The sequence below is a fragment of the Oenanthe melanoleuca genome, chromosome 23 (assembly GCF_029582105.1).
Source record: "Oenanthe melanoleuca isolate GR-GAL-2019-014 chromosome 23, OMel1.0, whole genome shotgun sequence".
Classification (NCBI taxonomy): domain Eukaryota; kingdom Metazoa; phylum Chordata; class Aves; order Passeriformes; family Muscicapidae; genus Oenanthe; species Oenanthe melanoleuca.
The window spans coordinates 859,532-880,292 of record NC_079356.1 but is presented as its reverse complement, the minus strand read 5'-3'; the positions used below and the strand labels follow the sequence as shown (position 1 = coordinate 880,292).

General features: G+C 51.9%; 1 protein-coding gene across 8 annotated transcripts in view; it reads left to right on the top strand.

Moving 5' to 3' along the window:
• The window catches only part of PUM1 (pumilio RNA binding family member 1), a 68,473-nt gene that overhangs the window by 15,859 nt on the left and 31,853 nt on the right, over positions 1 to 20,761 (top strand). For 2 of the 8 annotated variants that reach the window (XM_056509381.1, XM_056509376.1), the window contains exons 3-9: positions 898 to 966; positions 5,830 to 5,935; positions 6,843 to 7,021; positions 8,829 to 8,995; positions 10,372 to 10,642; positions 16,770 to 16,863; positions 17,884 to 17,985. In XM_056509381.1, coding sequence (XP_056365356.1) covers positions 898 to 966; positions 5,830 to 5,935; positions 6,843 to 7,021; positions 8,829 to 8,995; positions 10,372 to 10,642; positions 16,770 to 16,863; positions 17,884 to 17,985 — 988 coding nt within the window. Of the gene's footprint in view, positions 1 to 897; positions 967 to 5,826; positions 5,936 to 6,842; positions 7,022 to 8,828; positions 8,996 to 10,371; positions 10,643 to 16,769; positions 16,864 to 17,880; positions 17,986 to 20,761 lie in introns of all 8 variants that reach the window. The other 6 variants (XM_056509380.1, XM_056509375.1, XM_056509377.1 and 3 more) reach the window with 3 other exon arrangements.

Below are 20,761 nucleotides of genomic sequence, written 5' to 3'. Positions count from 1 at the left end.
TTTGGTAATTTGCTTCCTTGTGTGTGCTCAGCAGCTGAGATTTGGGAAGGAGAAGCAGGAGAAGTTTTCCTGCATTTTCAAACATGTCCAGTTCCATGTCAGGGGCTGATCTCTGCTCCCTGGGACAGGGACAGACCCAGGGAAGGGCTGGAGCTGGGCCAGGGCAGCTCAGGCTGGAGCTCAGGGAAAGGTTCTTCCCTCCCCAGAGGTGCTGGCACTGCACAGGCTCCCAGGGAATGGGCACTGCCAGAGCTCCAGGGATGGGCAGGGGGATTGCTGGGGGTCTGGGTTTGGATTTGGGATTGATCATCCTTGTGGTCTGTTCAACTCAGGATGTTCTGTGGTTCTATGGTTCTACCAACTTATTCATCCAGTAGTTCCAAATTTATGCTTTTTTTTTTTCCCTGCTCTAACTAACTCAGCTTTAACCAAATCAAACAGTTATGTTGTTCTCCTTCATGTCAGTGTAACCTGAAGGTAAATGTGCCAGGTTTATTCAGATTTATTTTTTTTATTCCCACCTTCTGCTGGCTTCTCATGCCTTGACTCCCTCACCTGAGCCCACTGTGAAATAGCAGCAGAGACAGTTGTGTTAGGCTTTGTGTGTCTTAAAAGTAATTGCTGGTTGTTCCTTTCTTGTGCATGTGTAACTAACACACATAAATAAATCTGTGTGTAATAACAAATGTGTGTATTTAGTAATGGAAATGTGGAAATGTTGTAACTGCTGGGAGTGCTAAAGGTAAGTCATCCTCTGGAGCTCCATAACCTTGTTACAGGCTCTGCTGTGGAATGGAGCTCAGTCTGGAGCAGAAAAATGGCTATAAAGTGTGATTCTATAAAAACAACAGCAGATAAGAGCATTTCCTGATGGCTGCTCTCCCCATCTGTGCACAGGTGCGTTCCATGGATGAGCTGAACCACGATTTCCAGGCGCTGGCTCTGGAGGGACGGGCCATGGGAGAGGTAAGGGAGAGGCCTGGGGGAAAATCTGTGTTTTGGGAGGGGAGGGAAGGAAACAACAGGTGTTTGAGGCTGCTGGGATGGTTGTGGTGCTGGGGGTTCTCTGTCCTGTGAGGTGTGTGTGTGTATGTCTGTCTGTGTGTATCTGTCTGTGTGTGTGTGTGTGTCTGTCTGTGTGTCTGTGTGTGTCTGTCTGTCTGTCTGTCTGTGTGTGGTTGATCCAACCCCAAACTTCAGGCCCCAAACCTGCCAGGCTGGAATCCAGCAGGGAGGGAGGAACAGCTAAACCTCCACCTGTTGGCTCATCCAGCAGGAGAGAGTGGCTGGACAACAACAGCTCCAGATCTGCCAGGGACAGGTGTCCCAATCCTTGGGGCAGGTTTATTTTGGGATTGACTGAGCTCACATCCTGCTGTGTGGGGCATTGTTGGCTGCTCTGTTCCCAGTCCTGGCCACCTTTTCTCTGGCCCTTGCAGAAGGGCCAGGGCTTGGTTAAGGTTTGGGGTGACTGGGCAGTGTGACCAGGGCTGCAGGAGGGAGAAGGGCAGGGCAGGGATCATGCAGCTGGAACTTCACAGAACCCAGCCAGAGGCCATTTCATCTCTCACAGCAGCCAGGAGGTGGCAGATCTGGGGGAAATGCCCCCTGGTTTTCTTGGAAAAAAGAGAATTTATCTGTTTTCAGGGTGACCTGAAAGAATAGCTTGTTCCTGTAGGTTCCTGATGGAAAGGCTTCTTTCCTTGCCTGGTTCTTTACCTTTAGTGAGCCCCTTGTGGAAGGACAGAGGAGGAAATCTTGTCTGGTAGGAGGATGTTCATGTGTGGCAGCTCAGCTTGGTGCAAGTCTGATGTTCCTCTCTAGTTCAGATCAGTTTAATTCCTCCACATTTAGTCCATCCTGTCTGTTACCCTGTGCATGATCCAGGTGTAGAAAATAAAAGTCCTTGGAACCTGGAAGTTTCTGTTTTGGAGAAAAGGGCAAAGCAGGACTGTGGCATTGTGGGATACACAGGGAGGTGCCCTCTGGTCAAAGACCTCCTTCCTTCCCCTTCCTCCTTCCTCCTTTCCCTGCTCCTTCCTCCTTCCCTCCTTCCCTGCCCTGCTTTCCTTTCCTTCCTTGCTTCCTTTTCCCCCCTTTCTTTCCTTTCCCCCCCTTTCTTCTGTGGAAAACCATAATCCAGGGTTGGATTTTGATTTGTCTAGAGAGGAAAATCCGTTTCTTCAGGTTGGATTCATTTACCCCAAGACTACTGACTAAGAGTTGGTGAAAATGCTTTTCAGAGGAGCAGACCTGACATTAAAACCTGCCTGAAGCTGCTGCTCAGCAGCTGCTGTGCTCCATGTGCACTTGCCTGTGGAATGCTGGGGGTGGGAATGTTCCCAGGAGATGATTTTGTGCCACCTCATTTGGGCAGGAGGTTCATTGTCAGAGAGGGAGCCCAGGCTGGCTGTGAGCTCAGCACTCAGCTTTGCTCAGCATGACACAAGGTCACAGAGCTGGAGTGCCTGAAGGAATTCCTGAAAACACTGACTTCTCCCAGCTTTTGGTTTATTTAGGCATTCCTGAGAGGAGAGAGTTTGGGTTTGTGTTTTGGAGCTTTGCCTTCCCCTGATGACTCATCTTTTTCCCCTCCTTGTAGCTGTGATGTAGAAAGTTTTGGCAGTGCATCCTTTTGTCACTGGGCTTTTCCACATGCTGGAATGAGCAGCTTTTTCCAGGAAAGGTGACATCTCACCTTTCAGCTAAACCACTGTTTCTTGCTTCTCTTGGGGTTTTTCTCCCTCAGTCTCACAGTTTCCATTCTTTATCTGTTGAATTTTCTCTGCATCTCTCCAAGGCTGATTTCAGGGGTCCTGCAGGATCTGTGGTGCCTTTCAGCAATCCTGGGGCAGTTCAGAGCTATCCTGGGGCAGTTCAGAGCTGTATCCTGGGGCAGTTCAGAGCTATCCTGGGGCAGTTCAGAGCTATCCTGGGGCAGTTCAGAGCTGTATCCTGGGGCAGTTCAGAGCCATCCTGGGGCAGTTCAGAGCTGTATCCTGGGGCAGTTCAGAGCTGTATCCTGGGGCAGTTCAGAGCTGTATCCAGGGGCAGTTCAGAGCTGTATCCTGGGGCAGTTCAGAGCTATCCTGGGGCAGTTCAGAGCTGTATCCAGGGGCAGTTCAGAGCTGTATCCTGGGGCAGTTCAGAGCTATCCTGGGGCAGTTCAGAGCTGTATCCAGGGGCAGTTCAGAGCTGTATCCTGGGGCAGTTCAGAGCTGTATCCTGGGGCAGTTCAGAGCTGTATCCTGGGGCAGTTCAGAGCTGTATCCTGGGGCAGTTCAGAGCTATCCTGGGGCAGTTCAGAGCTCTATCCTGGGGCAGTTCAGAGCTATCCTGGGGCAGTTCAGAGCTCTATCCTGGGGCAGTTCAGAGCTCTCCTGGGGCAGTTCAGAGCTGTATCCTGGGGCAGTTCAGAGCTGTATCCTGGGGCAGTTCAGAGCTGTATCCTGGGGCAGTTCAGAGCTGTATCCTGGGGCAGTTCAGAGCTGTATCCTGGGGCAGTTCAGAGCTGTATCCTGGGGCAGTTCAGAGCTATCCTGGGGCAGTTCAGAGCTGTATCCTGGGGCAGTTCAGAGCTGTATCCTGGGGCAGTTCAGAGCTATCCTGGGGCAGTTCAGAGCTGTATCCTGGGGCAGTTCAGAGCTCTATCCTGGGGCAGTTCAGATCTCTATCCTGGGGCAGTTCAGAGCTATCGTGGGGCAGTTCAGAGCTATCCTGGGGCAGTTCAGAGCCATCCCAGCTCTGCAGGGCAGTTCAGGGCTGCATTGCTGCCGAGCTCCCTCCGTGCCCCTGGCGGCCGCCGATAACATCTCCGCTTTGGGAGGCAGATCAGGAGCTGTGAATACCCGAAATTCCCGCTGTGCCTTCCCTACCTGTTGCTGCAGATAAACCCCGTTCTCCACTGCACAGATGGCTGCTTTTATCTTAGTATTTGCCTTGTCTGAGGGGGATCAGTTTTCTTAATTTGTCTAATTCATAATCCCATCTCAGTGGGATCTCTGTGCCCTGGCTGCTGGAAGAATTGCTTTTGTTGATATGGGTAAGTCCTCCCCTCCTCCCTGCTCTGCTAAATTGAATATTGGTCTAACTGGTAAGTCCTTTGTAAGAGGGCTTAGCAGGATTATTTTCATACTGGATAGGGTCAATTTTAATAAAAACCAGGGAATGAATAAACGACTCTCGTTCTAAACCACTGCTTGTTCTTTTTAAAATTCCAACCTGCAGAACTGCATGAGAGTCACTTCAAATACCTTTTTTTTTTAATTCCATTGCAACTGACAACTTTCCCTGAGGAAAAATTCATTGTCTTGGCAGCCTGTTGCATAATTCAGTGCAGATGATTGCTGCTTGCTAAGGCTATGTGTTGGTTGGAGCAGCACTTGACAGAACAAAGCCCCCGTTTAGCATCTGTTAATATTGGCTTTGGGGTTCCCTGATAGCTGTAGATAGATTTGGAGTCTCCCTGTGAGGTAAACATCTCTCTTCTGTTTGTTTCTGCTGATGGTACACAACTTCCAGTTGGAAACCTGGTGCTTGTGGAGGGGGAAGATTAAACTGGAAGGACAGAGCTGGGGTTGTTAGTGCAGGAAACAGCAAGAATTAAAGTGTTTTGTGATTCTTCACTGCAGAATTCAGAAGGTTTTGGGGTGCAGTTCTGCAGGATTACTGGTAAAGGTTTTGTTTTCCTTAGGAAAGGGGTAGAGGAGAGCAGGGCAAACAGGGAGGGGCTGGATGAGCTTCAGGTCCCCCTGAGCAGGGAAATGCTGTTCCAGGTGTGCTGGAGCTGCTGCAGGTGGGAGAGATTCCCAGAGTGCTTTGGGTGGGAAGGGACCTGAAATCCCACCCAGGGACACCCCAGGGACACCTCCCACTGTCCCAGCTGCTCCCAGTGTCCAGCCTGGCCTTGGGCACTGCCAGGGATCCAGGGGCAGCCACAGCTGCTCTGGCAATTCCATCCCAGCCCTGCCCACCCTCACAGGGAGGAATTTCTTCCCAAGAGAAATAAAGCATGGGAGGGGTATGGCCTTGCAGGGCAGAGACAGGAAAGATTGAGCAGAAGAGAGTAATTCCCAACCTTAGCAATTCCATGATTTTCTTTTCAAGGATACAGGAGAGGGACTGGGGACAAGGATGGAGGGACAGGACACAGGGAATGGCTCCCACTGCCAGAGGGCAGGGCTGGGGGGATCTTGGGCAGGAATTGTTCCCTGGGAGGGTGGGCAGGGCTGGGATGGAATTGCCAGAGCAGCTGTGGCTGCCCCTGGATCCCTGGCAGTGTCCCAGGCCAGGTTTGGAGCAGCCATCATCCATCCCTCCATCCCTCCATCCATCCCTCCATCCATCCCAGGATTTTCTGGGATATTCTCCCCATGCTCAGTGGGCTGATCCCTGCTGAAGCTATTCCCAAACCCCCAGGATTGGGAATTCTGGGAGTTCCCTGCAGAGCTGTCCCAGCCCAGGGTGGCTCTGTCCCCTCCCCTGTCCCCTCCCCACTTGGATCAGGATGTTTCCCCCTCCTGTGTTTGCTCCTGTGTGTTTGCAGAGTGTCAGTGTGAGAGTGTCTGCCCTGTGGGGGTTCCTGGAGTGGGAGGGAAATCAGGAATGGGGAGATGGAATTGCTCCCTCAGCTCTCACCTCAGAAATATCAATATTTGAATTATATCAGTTGTGTTTAATAATTGATATCTGATAGAAGGGAGATGCTTATGGTTTATGTTTGCATTTTATACTTATTTTAATCATGCTTTGCTTTGTTTTGTTCTTTTTGTTTTTGTTTCTTTTTTTTGTTTTGTTTTGTTTTGTTTTTTGTTTTTTTAATTGCAGCAGCTGTTGCCGGGTAAAAAGTTTTGGGAATCTGATGATTCCAGCAAAGATGGACCAAAAGGGATATTTCTGGGAGATCAGTGGAGAGACAGTGCTTGGGGAACATCAGGTAGCTCAATTATTTCCTTAATTTAGTTGGGGTTCAATACAGAAATGTGTGATTTATTTACTCAAACCACTGGCCAGGCTGGATGACACAGCTCTGAAAAAATCTAAAATCCCATCTGGTTTATATAATAAAAAACAAATAGAAACCACACATTGCTTTGTGATAAAATTAAGATACTCATGGATGTCAGAACATTGTCTAATGTGAGTATGTGTAAATTCAGGTTTATCTGCTTCAAAATCTGAAATTGCCCTTAAAATTTCAATTGTGTGTTTTCTGCTTTGGGATGGATCAGCTGACGGTTTGTACAAAAATATTGGAGAACAAGATGAATAAAAAAAATAAAATCCCTTCATTTTTTAAATACTAAACCAGCCTGGTTGGATCTCAGGCTGCAGGGATGGCAAAGGGCTGGGGCTGCTGCAGGACAGGGGGTGAGGAAGGAGAAATGAACTCCTCAGAAACCTTTCCTTGAAGAAAAGAGCAGCCAAAAGAATTTCTGATCATGACATGAACACAACAATTGATGGAACAAAGGACACAAGGCTGGTGGAGCAGCAGGGTTATGTTTTAAATAACAATCCAGAATTTGTTTTTCACTGTACAAATGCAAGAATTTTACTAAAACTAAAAACAAAGACTTAGTTTTTTTTAATTGCAGCCTTTAATTAGTCTTAAATTTCTGAAGTTGTTACAAGTTTAGATTTTAAACATAGCTCTCACTTGCAGGTTTACATGTTGCAGTATTTAAAAACTGAGAAATCCATCCTGGTTTTACTAGTGAACATCAGCAGAGTCCCAAAGTTGGCACTTGTTAGTGCAAATAAAGGAGTACATATGGAATGATTTAATCTGCCTCCTTTGAATGGTTGGATGTGCTTGTGAGTTTGCCATGTTTTCATTGCAGATCACTCTGTTTCCCAGCCAATTATGGTTCAGAGAAGACCTGGGCAGGGCTTCCATGTGAACAGTGAAGTCAACTCAGTGCTGTCCCCCCGGTCAGAGAGCGGGGGCCTGGGGGTGAGCATGGTGGAGTATGTGCTGAGCTCATCTCCTGGAGACTCCTGCCTGAGGAAAGGAGCATTTGTGAGTGCCTCATTCCCACACTGCTGCTCTTGGCTGGGGTCATTCTGGGGCACAGCTTTCTTCCTTTGCTCTCAGTTTATCTTCCTCAGACAGGGCAGGTTTAGTCCTTGCCTTGGGGATGGGAAGGTGCTGGCATTCCCTGGATCCTTGGAAAAGCCCTCAGCAGAAACACCTCATCCAAGCTAATCCTTGGAAAAGGTTCCACAAACCTCAGTGGTGCTGCCTCAGGACAAAACCTCCATGTGATGGTCCCAGAAATGAGACCCCACTCTCTGCTGATGATAACTCTCATGTGTTTATCCTTGTCCTGTAGGTTTTCCTTTTGTATTTTTTGGGATGAACCCCCCTCAGTAAATGCACTGGTGTCACACAGCTGTCCCTGGAATTCCTGCCTGCTGCAGGGATGTGTTTTACAGCTGGGATTGCTGTTCCCATGGGGAAGAGGCAGCACCCCTGGGTTTTGGGGTGGGGAAGGGGCACAGCCTCCAATTGAAGCATGTGGGGAGAGGTGGCATCAAGGCCAGCCTGTAGTGGGGAGAAGGGCTCCAGAAATTGTGGAAAACCCCCCTGGGGAGCTCTGCTTTGCAGCTTCCCTCATCCCCCCTGAGATTGCTGGCCCTCATTAGGGGTGCCAGGAGCTGGGGCAGCCTGAGCTGAGCAGGGAGGATTTCTGGGGTGTGGGCATCAGGGCAAGGAGCCAGTTTGTCCCAGCTGGGGTCAGGGAGGGCTTTGCTCCTCAGCACACTTGGGTGACAGTGGTGACCCAGCTGAGCACCCCCTTGCTTGGGGGAATATTGCTCCAGAGCTGGATTTACAGAGGGCATTTCCAAGGAATGCTAACTAAGCACAATTTTATTTTCTTCTAGAAGCGACACCAACAGATTTTTGCTTTCAGAACAGTTTTTTTTTTTTTTTCTCTAAATATGAGGGAAAATTCCCTCCCTAATCAGAGAGAGAGTGGGCCAAGGGTTGAGTGGATAGGGGCAGAAATGGTGTGTGCAGAGCACTTCTCCCTCCAGTCAAGTGCAGGGCAGGGTTTGGATGTCTGTGCCTGTGACAGCACCAAAGCTGCCTCTGATAAATATGTTTATATGCCCCTTGCTGCTTTTTATCATAAATTATGTTGTTTTTCCTCTCCCTTTTGTTGTTCAAAACACTGCCCCAGGCAGCATCACCCTTTATTCTCCTCCCAAGTGAAATAAAATGCAGACATGCTGCAGATGTAATGCCACTCATGAAATGCTCAACACAACAGAAATCCTTTTTTTGCCTCTTTTTTTCCCACCTTTTCTCCCAAATAAACGTGCTTCAGGATTACAGGCAGTGATTGAGGCAGTGATTTATTTGAGTGTTTTTACATGAGCTGTGCCTTGGAATTCAGTGTTCATGCCCCCAAAACTGAGGTGATTTTCCAACACTTGTCCAGTTGTGCTGTCTCTGACACTGAGCCAGGCATTAATTCACTTTATGCCCCTGCAGCATTTGCTGCTGTTGATTTTTGAAGTGCTTGAGTCCCATCTAGAAAGAGAATTCCTTAAATTTTTTTGGGATGGGATTTTTAGAGCCTACAAAAGCAAACTAAATGGAAGAAACCTGAATAGATAAAAACTCTTGGGAGAGTGAGAACTAATTCCCTTATTTCTTTGATTATTATTAAATATTTTGCATTTTTACCTACTTCTTTTTTAGGAATTAATGTTTGCAAGTGATTTATTGTGACGTGTGCCTTTGATTTGTTACTGTCTAAGGGTAACAGGAAAATTGATCTGAAAACTCAGCTTATTAAAACAATGTCTCTGTTGCCCAGGGGCCAAGGGATGCAGAGAGTGATGAGAATGACAAAGGGGATAAGAAGAGCAAGGGCACGTTTGATGGAGATAAACTGGGAGATCTGAAGGAGGAGGGGGATGTGATGGACAAATCCAATGGTTTGCCTGTTCAGAACGGGATCGACGCCGACGTCAAAGACTTCAGGTGTGTGCAGTGCTGCTATCAATAATCAATCAATTAATCAATTAGTAATTCATCAGTGGTGGGTCTATCCCAGCCAGCGGCTCAGCCCCTCCAGGCTCTCACTCCATCCCCTGCAGTGCCCTCAGGGGCAGAATCAGAAGGGAAAGGTGGGAACATTTTATTGGGAAAAGGAGAGACTGGGCATGGAAGAGAAGCAAAGGCAGGAGCTCAGCAGCACTTGCCAAGGGAGGGTGCTCAGCCCTCCCATGCCCAGGAAAGCTGGGAATTCCCACTCCATTCCCACTCCCCTGGGAGTGACAGGGTGTCCCAGGGCTGCAGCATCTCCTGGACAGGAGCCCCAGCTGAGAGGGGCCCTCGGCCCAGGGTGTGTCCCTGGGTGTCCCCCTGTGTCCCTGGGTGTGTCCCTGTCTGTCTGTCTGTCCCTGTGTGCAGGAGGCTCAGAGCAGTCCCAGGCTCTGCTCCAGGCCCTGCAGCATTGGTGCCCTGCAGCATTGGTGCCCTGCAGCATTGCTGGGGTGCAGCCATGTTCCCCTCAGCCCCATTCCCCTCAGCCCTGCTCCCCCCAGCCCTTTCCCCTCTCTCCTGACCCGTTTCCCTCAGCCCCCCAGCCCTGTTCCCTGCAGCATTGCAGCCCTGCAGCCCATTCCCCTCAGCACTGTTCCCTTCAGCATTGCTGGGTTGCAGCCCTGCTCCTCTCAGCCCTGTCCCCCTCAGCCCCGTTCCCCTCAGCCCTGTTCCCTCTCCTGACCCATTTCCCTCAGCCCCCCAGCCCCGTTCCCTCTCCTGACCCGTTTCCTCCCAGCCCTATTCCCTCTCTCCTGACCCGTTCCTCTCTCCTGACCCGTTTCCCCAGCCCTATTTCCTCTCTCCTGACCCGTTCCCTCTCTCCTGACCCGTTCCTCTCTCCTGACCCGTTTCCCCAGCCCTGTTCCCTCTCTCCTGACCCGTTTCCCCAGCCCTGTTCCCTCTCTCCTGACCCGTTCCCTCTCTCCTGACCCGTTCCCTCTCTCCTGACCCGTTCCTCTCTCCTGACCCATTTCCCCAGCCCTATTCCCTCTCTCCTGACCCGTTTCCCCAGCCCTGTTCCCTCTCTCCTGACCCGTTCCCTCTCTCCTGACCCGTTCCCTCTCTCCTGACCCGTTCCCTCTCTCCTGACCCGTTCCTCTCTCCTGACCCGTTCCCTCTCTCCTGACCCGTTCCCTCTCCTGACCCGTTTCCCCAGCCTTATTCCCTCTCCTGACCCGTTCCTCTCTCCTGACCCGTTTCCCCCCAGCCCTGTTCCCTCTCCTGACCCGTTCCCTCTCTCCTGACCCATTTCCCCAGCCCTATTCCCTCTCTCCTGACCCGTTCCTCTCTCCTGACCCGTTTCCCCGCAGCCGCACGCCCGGGAACTGCCAGAGCTCGGCGGGCGAGGTGGATCTGCTGGGCCCCAGCCAGAACGGCTCGGAGGGCCTGGCCCAGCTGGCCAGCAGCAACGGGGCCAAGCCCGTGGAGGATTTCCCCAGCATGGAGTCCCAGAGCGTGCCCCTGGACGCCATGGAGCACGTGGGCATGGAGCCCCTGCAGTTCGACTACTCGGGCACACAGGTGCCCGTGGACTCGGCCGCCGCCACCGTGGGGCTCTTCGACTACAACTCCCAGCAGCAGGTATGGGCTGGGCTGGTCCGTGCCAGGGGATCCCTGATCCATCCCAGGGGATCCCTGATCCGTCCCAGGGGGATCCCTGATCCGTCCCAGGGGCATCCTGATCCATCCCCAGGGGGATCCCTGATCCACCCCAGAGAGATCCCTGATCCGTCCCAGGGGGATCCCTGATCCACCCCAGGGGGATCCCTGATCCACCCCAGAGGGATCCCTGATCCATCCCAGGGGGATCCCTGATCCACCCCAGGGGGATCCCTGATCCGTCCCAGGGGGATCCCTGATCCACCCCAGGGGGATCCCTGATCCACCCCAGGGGGATCCCTGATCCGTCCCAGGGGGATCCCTGATCCATCCCAGGGGGATCCCTGATCCACCCCAGGGGGATCCCTGATCCACCCCAGAGGGATCCCTGATCCACCCCAGGGGGATCCCTGATCCGTCCCAGGGGGATCCCTGATCCATCCCAGGGGGATCCCTGACCTGTCCCAGGGGGATCCCTGATCCATCCCGGGGGGATCCCTGATCCATCCCAGGGGGATCCCTGATCCATCCCAGGGGGATCCCTGATCCACCCCAGAGGGATCCCTGATCCGTCCCAGGGGGATCCCTGATCCGTCCCGGGGGGATCCCTGATCCGTCCCAGGGGGATCCCTGATCCGTCCCAGGGGGATCCCTGATCCATCCCAGGGGGATCCCTGATCCACCCCAGAAGGGTCAGTGTGGGGTGGGATGGGCTCGGGATCCTGTCCTGGGAGAGGGATGGAGGAAGGCTGGAGATGTTCTCCTCATCCTCGTGCTGTGTGTCCTTCCTGGGAATGGCAGCAGATCTGCTCCCCATGGCACTGCAGCTGGAATCATCACAGTTCCCCAGCAATTCCCCAGCAATTCCCCAGCAATCCCACAGCAATCCCACAGCTCTGCCCTCTCTGTGATCCTGGGGGTGTTGAGGAGCTGCATTGAACAGGAGCTTTACAAGTAACAAAAGGTGTGAAAAACCTCAAACACCCACCCTGGAGCCAGTGGTGACTGAGAGCCAGCACCTGCTGAGCCTAGTGTGAGCCCCACACCGGGCTTGGCTGAGCCCCACACCGGGCTTGGCTGAGCCCCACACTGGGCTTGGCTGAGCCCCACACTGGGCTTGGCTGAGCCCCACACTCAGCTTTGCTCAGCCCCACACTCAGCTTTGCTGCCCCAGCCAGAGCAGCCTGAGGCAATTACAAGTTGTTCTTCTACCTGAGGCTGGTTTAAGCCCTGAGGGCAGAGTCCACCACTACAAGCCTTTATCTGAGCCTGGCTTAGGCCTGTTTGACCTTTCTCCCACACAAGCCAGGCTCCCTGGTGCAGAGCCTCCCTTGGCTCCTGCTGAATGCTGGGCCTGGCTCCAGCAATCCACTCCTGCTCTGCTCCTGTTCCTGCTCCTTTGGGTAATGATTGTGAACTTTATTGCTCTCCCTTTGCAAGTCTGATATCCCTCCAAGAAGAAGGGAATCCTTTGTTGTAGCTGATTGCAGGGATCTATAACTCTCCCTGGCTTCCCTAAAATATCTGATTTTTATAGCAGAAGAGCCCCTGGCACTCTGGAGTGAGGGAAACCATTGCCAAGTTTGTGCTGAGTTATCACAGTCTTAAAAGCAATGTAAATATCTGTGTTGGAGCTCAGTTGGCTGCTCTGTTCTACAGCATCTTTGGGAGGTTAATGATGGAAAATTTAATGATTAAACTAAATAGCTGCTGTAGAGTTCAAAAACGAAAAAAGCCAGATAGTTCCAAGCCTTTGTCTTGCTCTGGTGTAAGGCCTGGGATGCCAGAATTACTTTTAAACCATGAAAGTTGTGTGGTTTTTGAAACATTAGGGCTCCACAAGTGAGCTGCTGCTGGAGAAGCATTAGAGATGGGACTGGAGCAGCAGGAGTGGGAAGCCTGGAATTTGCATTTTGTCAGGGTTTTCTGTTTAAGTGAAGGCTCATTTACAAGTTCAAGGAGTTTTTATTTGTTTCTTTCAGCCTTTAAAAATTAAGATTTAAAATTTGGCACATCTGGCACCTCACTGGTGGAAATAAACCCTCCCAGAGGAAGGCAGAGCAGGGAAGGCTCCTCGTTTTGGGAGTGATGCAGTGCAGGCTTCTGGCTGGGGTTGGATTTTTTATTTCACACCAAGTGGATGGGCACTGTCCCTGTGGAGCTGGTGGCACCTCTGGATCATCACTGTCTGGGAATCCTGAGCTTGGAACAGCCCTCCCAGAGCATCAGATCCAAGCTGTGCCTGATCCCCACCTTGGCCCAGCCCAGAGCTCTCAGAGTCCTTCCCTGGGCACCTCCAGGGATGGGGATCCAAACCCCCTGGGCAGTTCCAATCCCTGCCCACCCTTTCCATGGGGAAATTCCTGCTGTGCCCACCCTGAGCCTCCCCTGCCCAGCCTGAGCCGTTCCCTCTGCTCCTGTCCCTGTTCCTGTTCCCAGAGCCCGACCCCCCCAGTGTCCCCTCCTGTCAGGGAGTTGTGCAGAGCCACAAGGGCCCCTGAGCCTCCTTTTCTCCAGGCTGAGCCCCTTCCCAGCTCCCTCAGCCTCTCCTGGGGCTCAGCCCCTTCCCAGCTCCATTTCTCTGTTGTGGGGCCCAAATCCCCACTTGTCTCTCCCTGATTTTGGGGAGCAGTGGGGTCACAGCTGCTGCCCCTCAGTCCCACCCAGGCCCTGCTGGGTTGTCAAACAAAATCTGTTCTTTCCAGTTTTCACCCTTGCTGCAGCTTCCACCTTCAGTGAAAGCAAACAGGAGCCTTTTGTCAGCCTGAGCTGCTGTAGGGAAGATCAGGAATCATTCCCCAGCCCATGTGCCCTCCCAGGGCAGGTTTGTGTAAATCCAGGGGTCTTGGCTCACTCCTGGCCCATTTCCATAATTCCTGATCCCCAGAACCAGGGGTCCTTGTGCCCACTGCCACTCTCAGCCTGGATGGAAGGAATCTGTCCTTTGCCATTCTGTGTCAGCTGGAAGTCTGTCCTGGAGGAGGGGTCTCATCCCTGGCAGTGCCTTTGGGGCTGTGGGGAAGCATCCCACCCTGGGAGGATTACAGGATGGCAGCATGAGGAAGGGGAAGGTTTTACCCAGTGAGGTCTGGTGAGAGATGGCAGTGCTGATACTGCAGGAGAAACTGGCTGAGGGAAATCTGATCTTCCAGCATTGCCTTGACTGCGGGGTTCTGCTTCCTGGGAATTCCCTCAGTGAGCTCCTCCCCGTGCTGGAAATCATCCTTCATTTGTCTGCACGTGGAGCAGCTTCACTGCACTGTTGGATGATCTCCCTGAACTCCAGAGCCCTGTCAGCCCTTTGTAGCTTTTCACTCCAAATGCATTTTGCAGCAGCAGGAAATGGCCCAGTGCCCTTTTCTGATACCTGTGTAAATTCAGGTTAATATTCCTGTTGCAGAGGCTGCTTGCCTTCCCCCTCCCTCAGTGCCCCTTTGAGCAGTGCTGTGCAGTGTGGAGTGTGGGGCTGTGCTGTCAGCAGGTGGAGACAGCCCAGCCAGGCTGTGGCTAAACTGAGCACTCTGGTTAAACTGAGCAGCTCCTGGGGCTGTGTGTGAGCAGAGCTGCCCTGGGATGGCTGTTCCTGGCTCTGCTGCCTTGCACAGGCTGCAGGGTGAAACCTGCAGCTGCAGGGTGGGAGCTGGGCTGAGTTTCTTCTGAGGGGGCTGAGCAAAGCTGTGAATTAAAGTGAGGAGAGGGAGAGGTCACAGAATCCTGGAGTGGTTTGGGTGGGAAAGGACTTTAAAACTCATCCAGTTCCAGCCCCTGTGACACAGGGACACCTCCCACTGTCCCAGCTGCTCCCAGTGTCCAGCCTGGCCTTGGGCACTGCCAGGGATCCAGGGGCAGCCACAGCTGCTCTGGCAATTCCATCCCAGCCCTGCCCACCCTCCCAGGGAACAATTCCTGCCAAGATCCCATCTGAATCCCTCCTCTCTTAGTTCAGGGCCATTCCTCCTCATCCTGTGCTGTAAAAAGTCCCTCTCCAGCTTTCTTGCAGACTTTTTATGTCTGAAAGTCACATTTTGCAGGGACCATCTGAGCCCCCAGAGCAGGCAGAGAACAAAAAGAGCCAAGAGCAGCAGGTGAAATATTGATGGTGAAATATTGATGCTCTGAGTGGGTGTGGATTCCTTTTTCCCACTTCTTATATCTCCAGCTGCATTACTGAGTTGCATTTGGGAGGGAGGTGTGGAAGTCCTCACATGTGTAAAGTGAGTACAAGAAGTGTTTTTAAGAAGATAAATGATTTTTGTGCCCTCAAGACAAGGCAATGATAACCCAACCATTTCCTTTCTGCTTCACTGTGAGGGAATCCACATCAGCAGGCTGGAAATGCAGATCCCAGGGATGCAAAAGCATGTGAATACTCAAGGGTTTGGTGACAGGTTAAAATGCTAAAATTGCTGAACTAATAAGAAAGCAGACCTAAACCTGAGGATGTTCCTGAGGAATCCACACTCCAGGAAGCAGTTTAGGGGATTTATAGGATTATTTTTCCCATATTTGCTGATCAGTGAGGTGTTGGTCTCTCTCACAGAGCCTCTATCCCTGATTCCATGCTCTGCAGCTCCTGTCCTTGATCTCCTTGTTCTTTGCCCTCAGGGCTGTCAGTGGAGCTTTGGCCAGCTCCTGGGGCAGCTGCACAGAGCTGCCAGAGCTTTGTGTGACCACAGAAGGCACCTTAAACCAGCAAGAAGGGCAGGAGAAGCAGGTGTGCTCAGGGGGTTTTATGGCCCAGGCAGGCAATAAAGCAACTGCAGATCTGGTATTTCCCTGCACAAGGAACATTCTGATAGCCCTGGCTGTTTGTGGGAGCCCAAGGTCCTGAGGGATGAGCAAACAAAGCTCTTGGGAGGGTTTGGCACACAGCAGGTTAATTCTGCCTCCCCTAAATTCTGTATTTCCACCTCATAAACCCAGTGCTGATCCCTCAGATGTGTTTTCTCCACCTCTGCTTGTTAAAAGACGAAAATAAAGGTGGATTTTCTCACACAGCTTTGCTCACCCTGCTCTCAGGAGAACCAGTGCCAATTTTTGCCTTTAAATAAAAGAAGCAATGAAGTTTTCTTGATGTTTCTGGGCTTCTTCTTGATGGTCGTGGGTTTCTGCCAAAAATTTGGGCAGAATTATTGCTGCTTCTGCCAGCAGTTCACTTGTGGGAAAGGAGAGCAGGATAATAGGTGTGAAAATTGTGGGTATTTGGGCATCCAGGTCTGTTCTGAGGGAGTGGAGGGAGAGAACATTTCTCACAGTGGTTTGTGATTCCCACCTTGGAAATGGTTCCTGGAAGTGAGGGGGGATGGACATGCTGGATCATTTCAGAGGAGGTGCTCACCTGGAGTGTCCTTGAATGTTTTAATTAGAGCTGAAAGTGGGTGAGTTCAGGGGTTTGCTTTAGGGAGAGGCACAAGAAGCTGGGAAAGAAACTTTTAGTGAGGCCCTGAAGAAAGGGAAAAAAACCAAGCCCAAACCATCAGCAAAAATACTTCAAGGGAATCCTGGGGTTTTTTTTTCCTTAGTAAGGAATAAATCTCTATAAACTTGAGAACTGGGCAGGTAAAGGAAGTGTTTGGTCTGGGGTTTGTGATCCTGTGTCACCTCTAGTGCCTCTGAAGGCATCTTGGGTGTCTCAGTCCTGGCTCTGCACCCCAGTGCCACCTCACTGCTATCCCAGTGCCACCCCATTTCTCACTTCAGCCAAACTGGGAGGTCACACTGGTGTCACTGGGGGTGCTCCTGGCAGCCCCTGGTGCCCCCAGACTGCAGTGGGATAAATCCTTTGGGATTGAGAGGGAACAGCAGAGGGAAAACCCAATTACAGAGGTGTTTGTGCCCAGTTTATTGGCTGTCTGTGCCCAGTTTAAGAGGTGTCTGTGCCCAGTTTGAGGGCTGTGTGTGCCCAGTTTAATGGCTCTCTATGCCCAGTTTCAGGGCTGTGTGTGCCCAGTTTCAGGGCTGTGTATGCCCAGTTTCAGGGCTGTGTGTGCCCAGTTTAATGGCTCTCTATGCCCAGTTTGAGGGCTGTGTGTGCCCAGTTTGAGGGCTCTCTGTGCCCACTTTCAGGGCTCTCTGTGCCCACTTTCAGAGTGTTTGTCTCTGCCCACAGCTGTTCCAGAGGCCCAACGCTCTGGCCGTGCAGCAGCTGACAGCAGCCCAGCAGCAGCAGTACGCCCTGGCTGCTGCCCACCAGCCACACATCGGTGAGTGAGCCTGTCCTGACCCTCCCTGTCACTGTCACTGTCACTGCCCTGCCCTGACCTGTCACTGCCCCTGGCCCTGTCCTGTCACTGCCCCTGACCTGCTCCTGGCCATGGGGAAACACTGGGGACAAGGATTGGGAGGGGTTCAAGTCTGACTCTCTCACCCTCCTGTGCTGGTCAGTCAGGAGAGGCTTTGGAAGTCTCTGAGTGAAGCACAAATCAGGGTGACAGCACAGTGAAGTGAGAGGAAATGCACAATTTATTATCAGCTGAATGTGCTGCCTCAGGTCTTCTAAGTAAAAATGTAGTTTATGTAAACATATGATTGATATTAATAAAAATATTCATAAAATATATTTATTAATATAATAAAATACTTAATTGTGTAGAAAACCAGGGAAATTATAGAAGGTCTCCTGGATGATTAAATTTAAATGTTTTTAGCACAATAAGCAGTTTGTGGTAGTTCTTCCTGCCCAAACCCCCCATATAAACCTGTTGGGGCTCTCCCAGCTCTGTGCTGAGCCCTTGTGTGCTCAGTGGAGTTCAGGGATTGAAATTATTTAGCTTTTTAACTTCCTGCCCTTCACCTCCCCTGCACACCCCTCTCCCACCCACCCGGCCTTTCTCTAAAGATTGAACTGTCCCTTGCAGAGGGAGGGAATTTTCCCCTCCTGAACCTTTCCAGGCTGAGCAGCTGCAGTGCTGGGCTCCTGTGCTGCCCATGGAGCTCACAGAGTTACTCACTGCAGGAAATGCAGGTAGTAACAAGCTCCAGTCCCCTGAACAGAGCCTGTCTGCCCTGCAGAAGCTCCTGAGCTGTTTGGTATAAAGGATTTTATCTCTTAAGGATCACTGAATCCTTGGAATTGGGGGTTTTTTATGCCCATAGAGACTCACTGTAGCAAACCAGCTGTAAAAGTTCAGAAGCCAAAGCAGAGTGAGGCGTTGGCCAGGCAGCAGCAGGGGCTGTGGGGCAGTGCTGTGGGTGTGTTGCACTGACAGGAATGTTTCCAGCAGGTCTAGCCCCCGCTGCCTTCGTGCCCAACCCCTACATCATCAGCGCGGCGCCTCCGGGCACGGACCCCTACGCGGCCGGGCTGGCGGCGGCGGCCACGCTGGGTGAGACTGCTGGGGGGGAATGGGAGCTCTGCTGCAGCCCTGCGTGTCTGCATCCTTCATCCTGCATCCCCTGCATCCCCTGTGTGTCTGCATCCTTCATCCCATCATCCCCTGCATGTGTGCATCCTTCATCCCTGCATCCCTGCATCCCTGCATCCTTCATCCCTGCATCCCCTGCATCCCCTGCATGTGTGCATCCTTCATCCCTGCATCCCCTGCATGTGTGCATCCTGCATCCCTGCATCCCCTGCATCCTTCATCCCCTTCATCCCTGTATCCCCTGCATGTGTGCATCCTTCATCCCTGCATCCCCTGCATGTGTGCATCCTTCATCCCTGCATCCCCTGCATGTGTGCATCCTGCATCCCTGCATCCCCTGCATGTGTGCATCCTGCATCCCTGCATCCCTGCATCCTTCATCCCTGCATCCCCTGCATCCCCTGCATGTGTGCATCCTGCATCCCTGCATCCCTGCATCCTTCATCCTACATGAGTGCATCCCCTGCATGTGTGCATCCCCTGCATCCTTCATCCCTGCGTCCCCTGCATCCCCTGCATGTGTGCATCCTTCATCCCTGCATCCCTGCATCCCTGCATCCTTCATCCCCTGCATCCCATCATCCCTGCATCCTTCATTCCCTGCATCCTGCATGTATGCATCCCCTGCATCCCATCATCCCCTGCATCCCATCATCCCTACATCCCATCATCCCTGCATCCCCTGCATGTGTGCATCCCTGCATGTGTGCATCCCCTGCATCCTTCATCCCCTGCATCCCTGCATCCCATCATCCCCTGCATCCCATCATCCCTGCATCCCTGCTTCCTTCATCCCCTGCATCCCATCATCCCTGCATCCCATCATCCCTGCATCCTGCACCTGTGCATCCCCTGCATCCCCTGCATGTCTTCATCCCCTCCATCCTGCATCCATCATCCCCTACATCCCCTCATCCCCTGTTCCACAACTGCTCTGCATCTGCACTGTGGGAGGGAAACATCAGCACAGCAGCATTTCTGGGGGGTGGGGGGAGAATTGATACCCTGCTGTGGCTGTGAGTAAAACCAGAATTTGTCATTGGTGCTGGAGGTAAAATGGGATTTTTGTTTAAAGTACTGTGGGCTCAGGGTCCCAGAGCAAATGGGGAGGGAACCACTCACAGACACAAATATTGCTCTGTTTTTGGGGTGTTTTTTGACTGACAGTAGCAAGGAAAACCTCTGAAAATAATCTTACAAAAGGCTGGAAAGATGCAGGATGTGTTTCCTGCAGGAAAGTTGTCTCTCCTTTCTGTCCAGCTTGTGGTGCATTCTGCAAACCAGTTCTTCCCTGAAATTCTGCTGGGAATTCCCACTTCCCAGGAGAGGAGCACATCCCTGTCTGCTGGGGCTCCTGCTGGGAACGTGCCCTTCTCCAGCTGTGGCAAAGATGGAACCTCTGCTCTTCTGCAGGATCTTCCTCCAGACATTGCTCTATCAGTTCCCAAATTCCTGCCAGCTCTCACAGCAGAACTGGAGATTCTGGAGGTGACAGCTTATCAGGCCCTGGGGGACACAGTGAACATTGGAATTCTGCTGGGGGGGCATGAAGTTCTTTTCTAAGCACTGGGGACAAAGCAGGAATGTGCTTTCAGGAGAAGATTTTTAAGGAAAAATGTGCTTTTAGGAAAGGATTTTTAAGGAAGAATGTGCTTCTAAAAGTGTTTTTTAAAGGAAGAACATGCTTTTAGGAGAGAGTTTTTAAAGGAAGAACATGCTTCTAGTGGAGGATTTTTGAAAGAAGACTGTGCTTTTAGAGGAGTACTGTTAAAGGAAGAATGTGCTTCTGAAGGAGTATTTTTCAAGGAAGGACATGCTTTTAGGAGGGGATTTTTGAAGGTGGGAAGTGCTTTTAGAGGAGTATTTTTCTGACCATGCCTGGTTTTCCTGAGCAGGGCAGAGGGAGTGTTGTGGCTGCAGATGAACAAACACTGCTCCCTTTGGGCTGGGGATGTTTGTGGAGGCTCTCACTGCTGCCATGCTCCGCTTTGAACTTGTACACTCACTTCAGTCTCTTTGTCCCAGATCAGAGCCACAGCCCTGGGCTGTGTGTGGATGTCACACTGTGCTTTGGGACCCCCTGCTGAGCCTTCAAGCTTTGAGGGCTCCCTGGCTCAGCTCTGAGCTGGGATTTGTCTGATTTCCCCACTTGGATGCAGTTCTGCACCATGCAGATGTGTGTGAGGAGCTTGGATTAGAGTTTGGTTTTGGCCTGGGCTGCTGGGAGTCGCTGCTGGCACTGCAGAGCCATGGGGAGGGGGGGCAGGCAGGTGACACTGAGCCAAGGGCAGGAGCACCAGCACATTCTGCTGCCCCAGGACTTCATAAACCCTTGGTAAACCCTTGATAGACCCTTGATAAACCCTTGATAGACCCTTGATAGACCCTTGGTAAACCCTTGATAGACCCTTGGTAAACCCTTGATAGACCCTTGATAGACCCTTGGTAGACCCTTGGTAAACCCTTGGTAAACCCTTGATAAACCCTTGATAGACCCTTGATAGACCTGGGCTGGGTGAATGGGGCAGGGAATGGATGAGCTGAGCTGCTCCTGGCCAGGGGCAGAGGGACTGGGCAGGACTGGGCAGGAGGAGCCCCCAGGGCATTGGCAGCCCCAGTGCCAGGCACAGGAGGAGATCTGGGAGTGATTCCTGTGCAGAGATTCCTGCTTGGCCTTCCTGCATCACCTCAGGGCCTGCAGAGAGCAGCAGCTCAGCAGTTTGATTTCACGGAAACT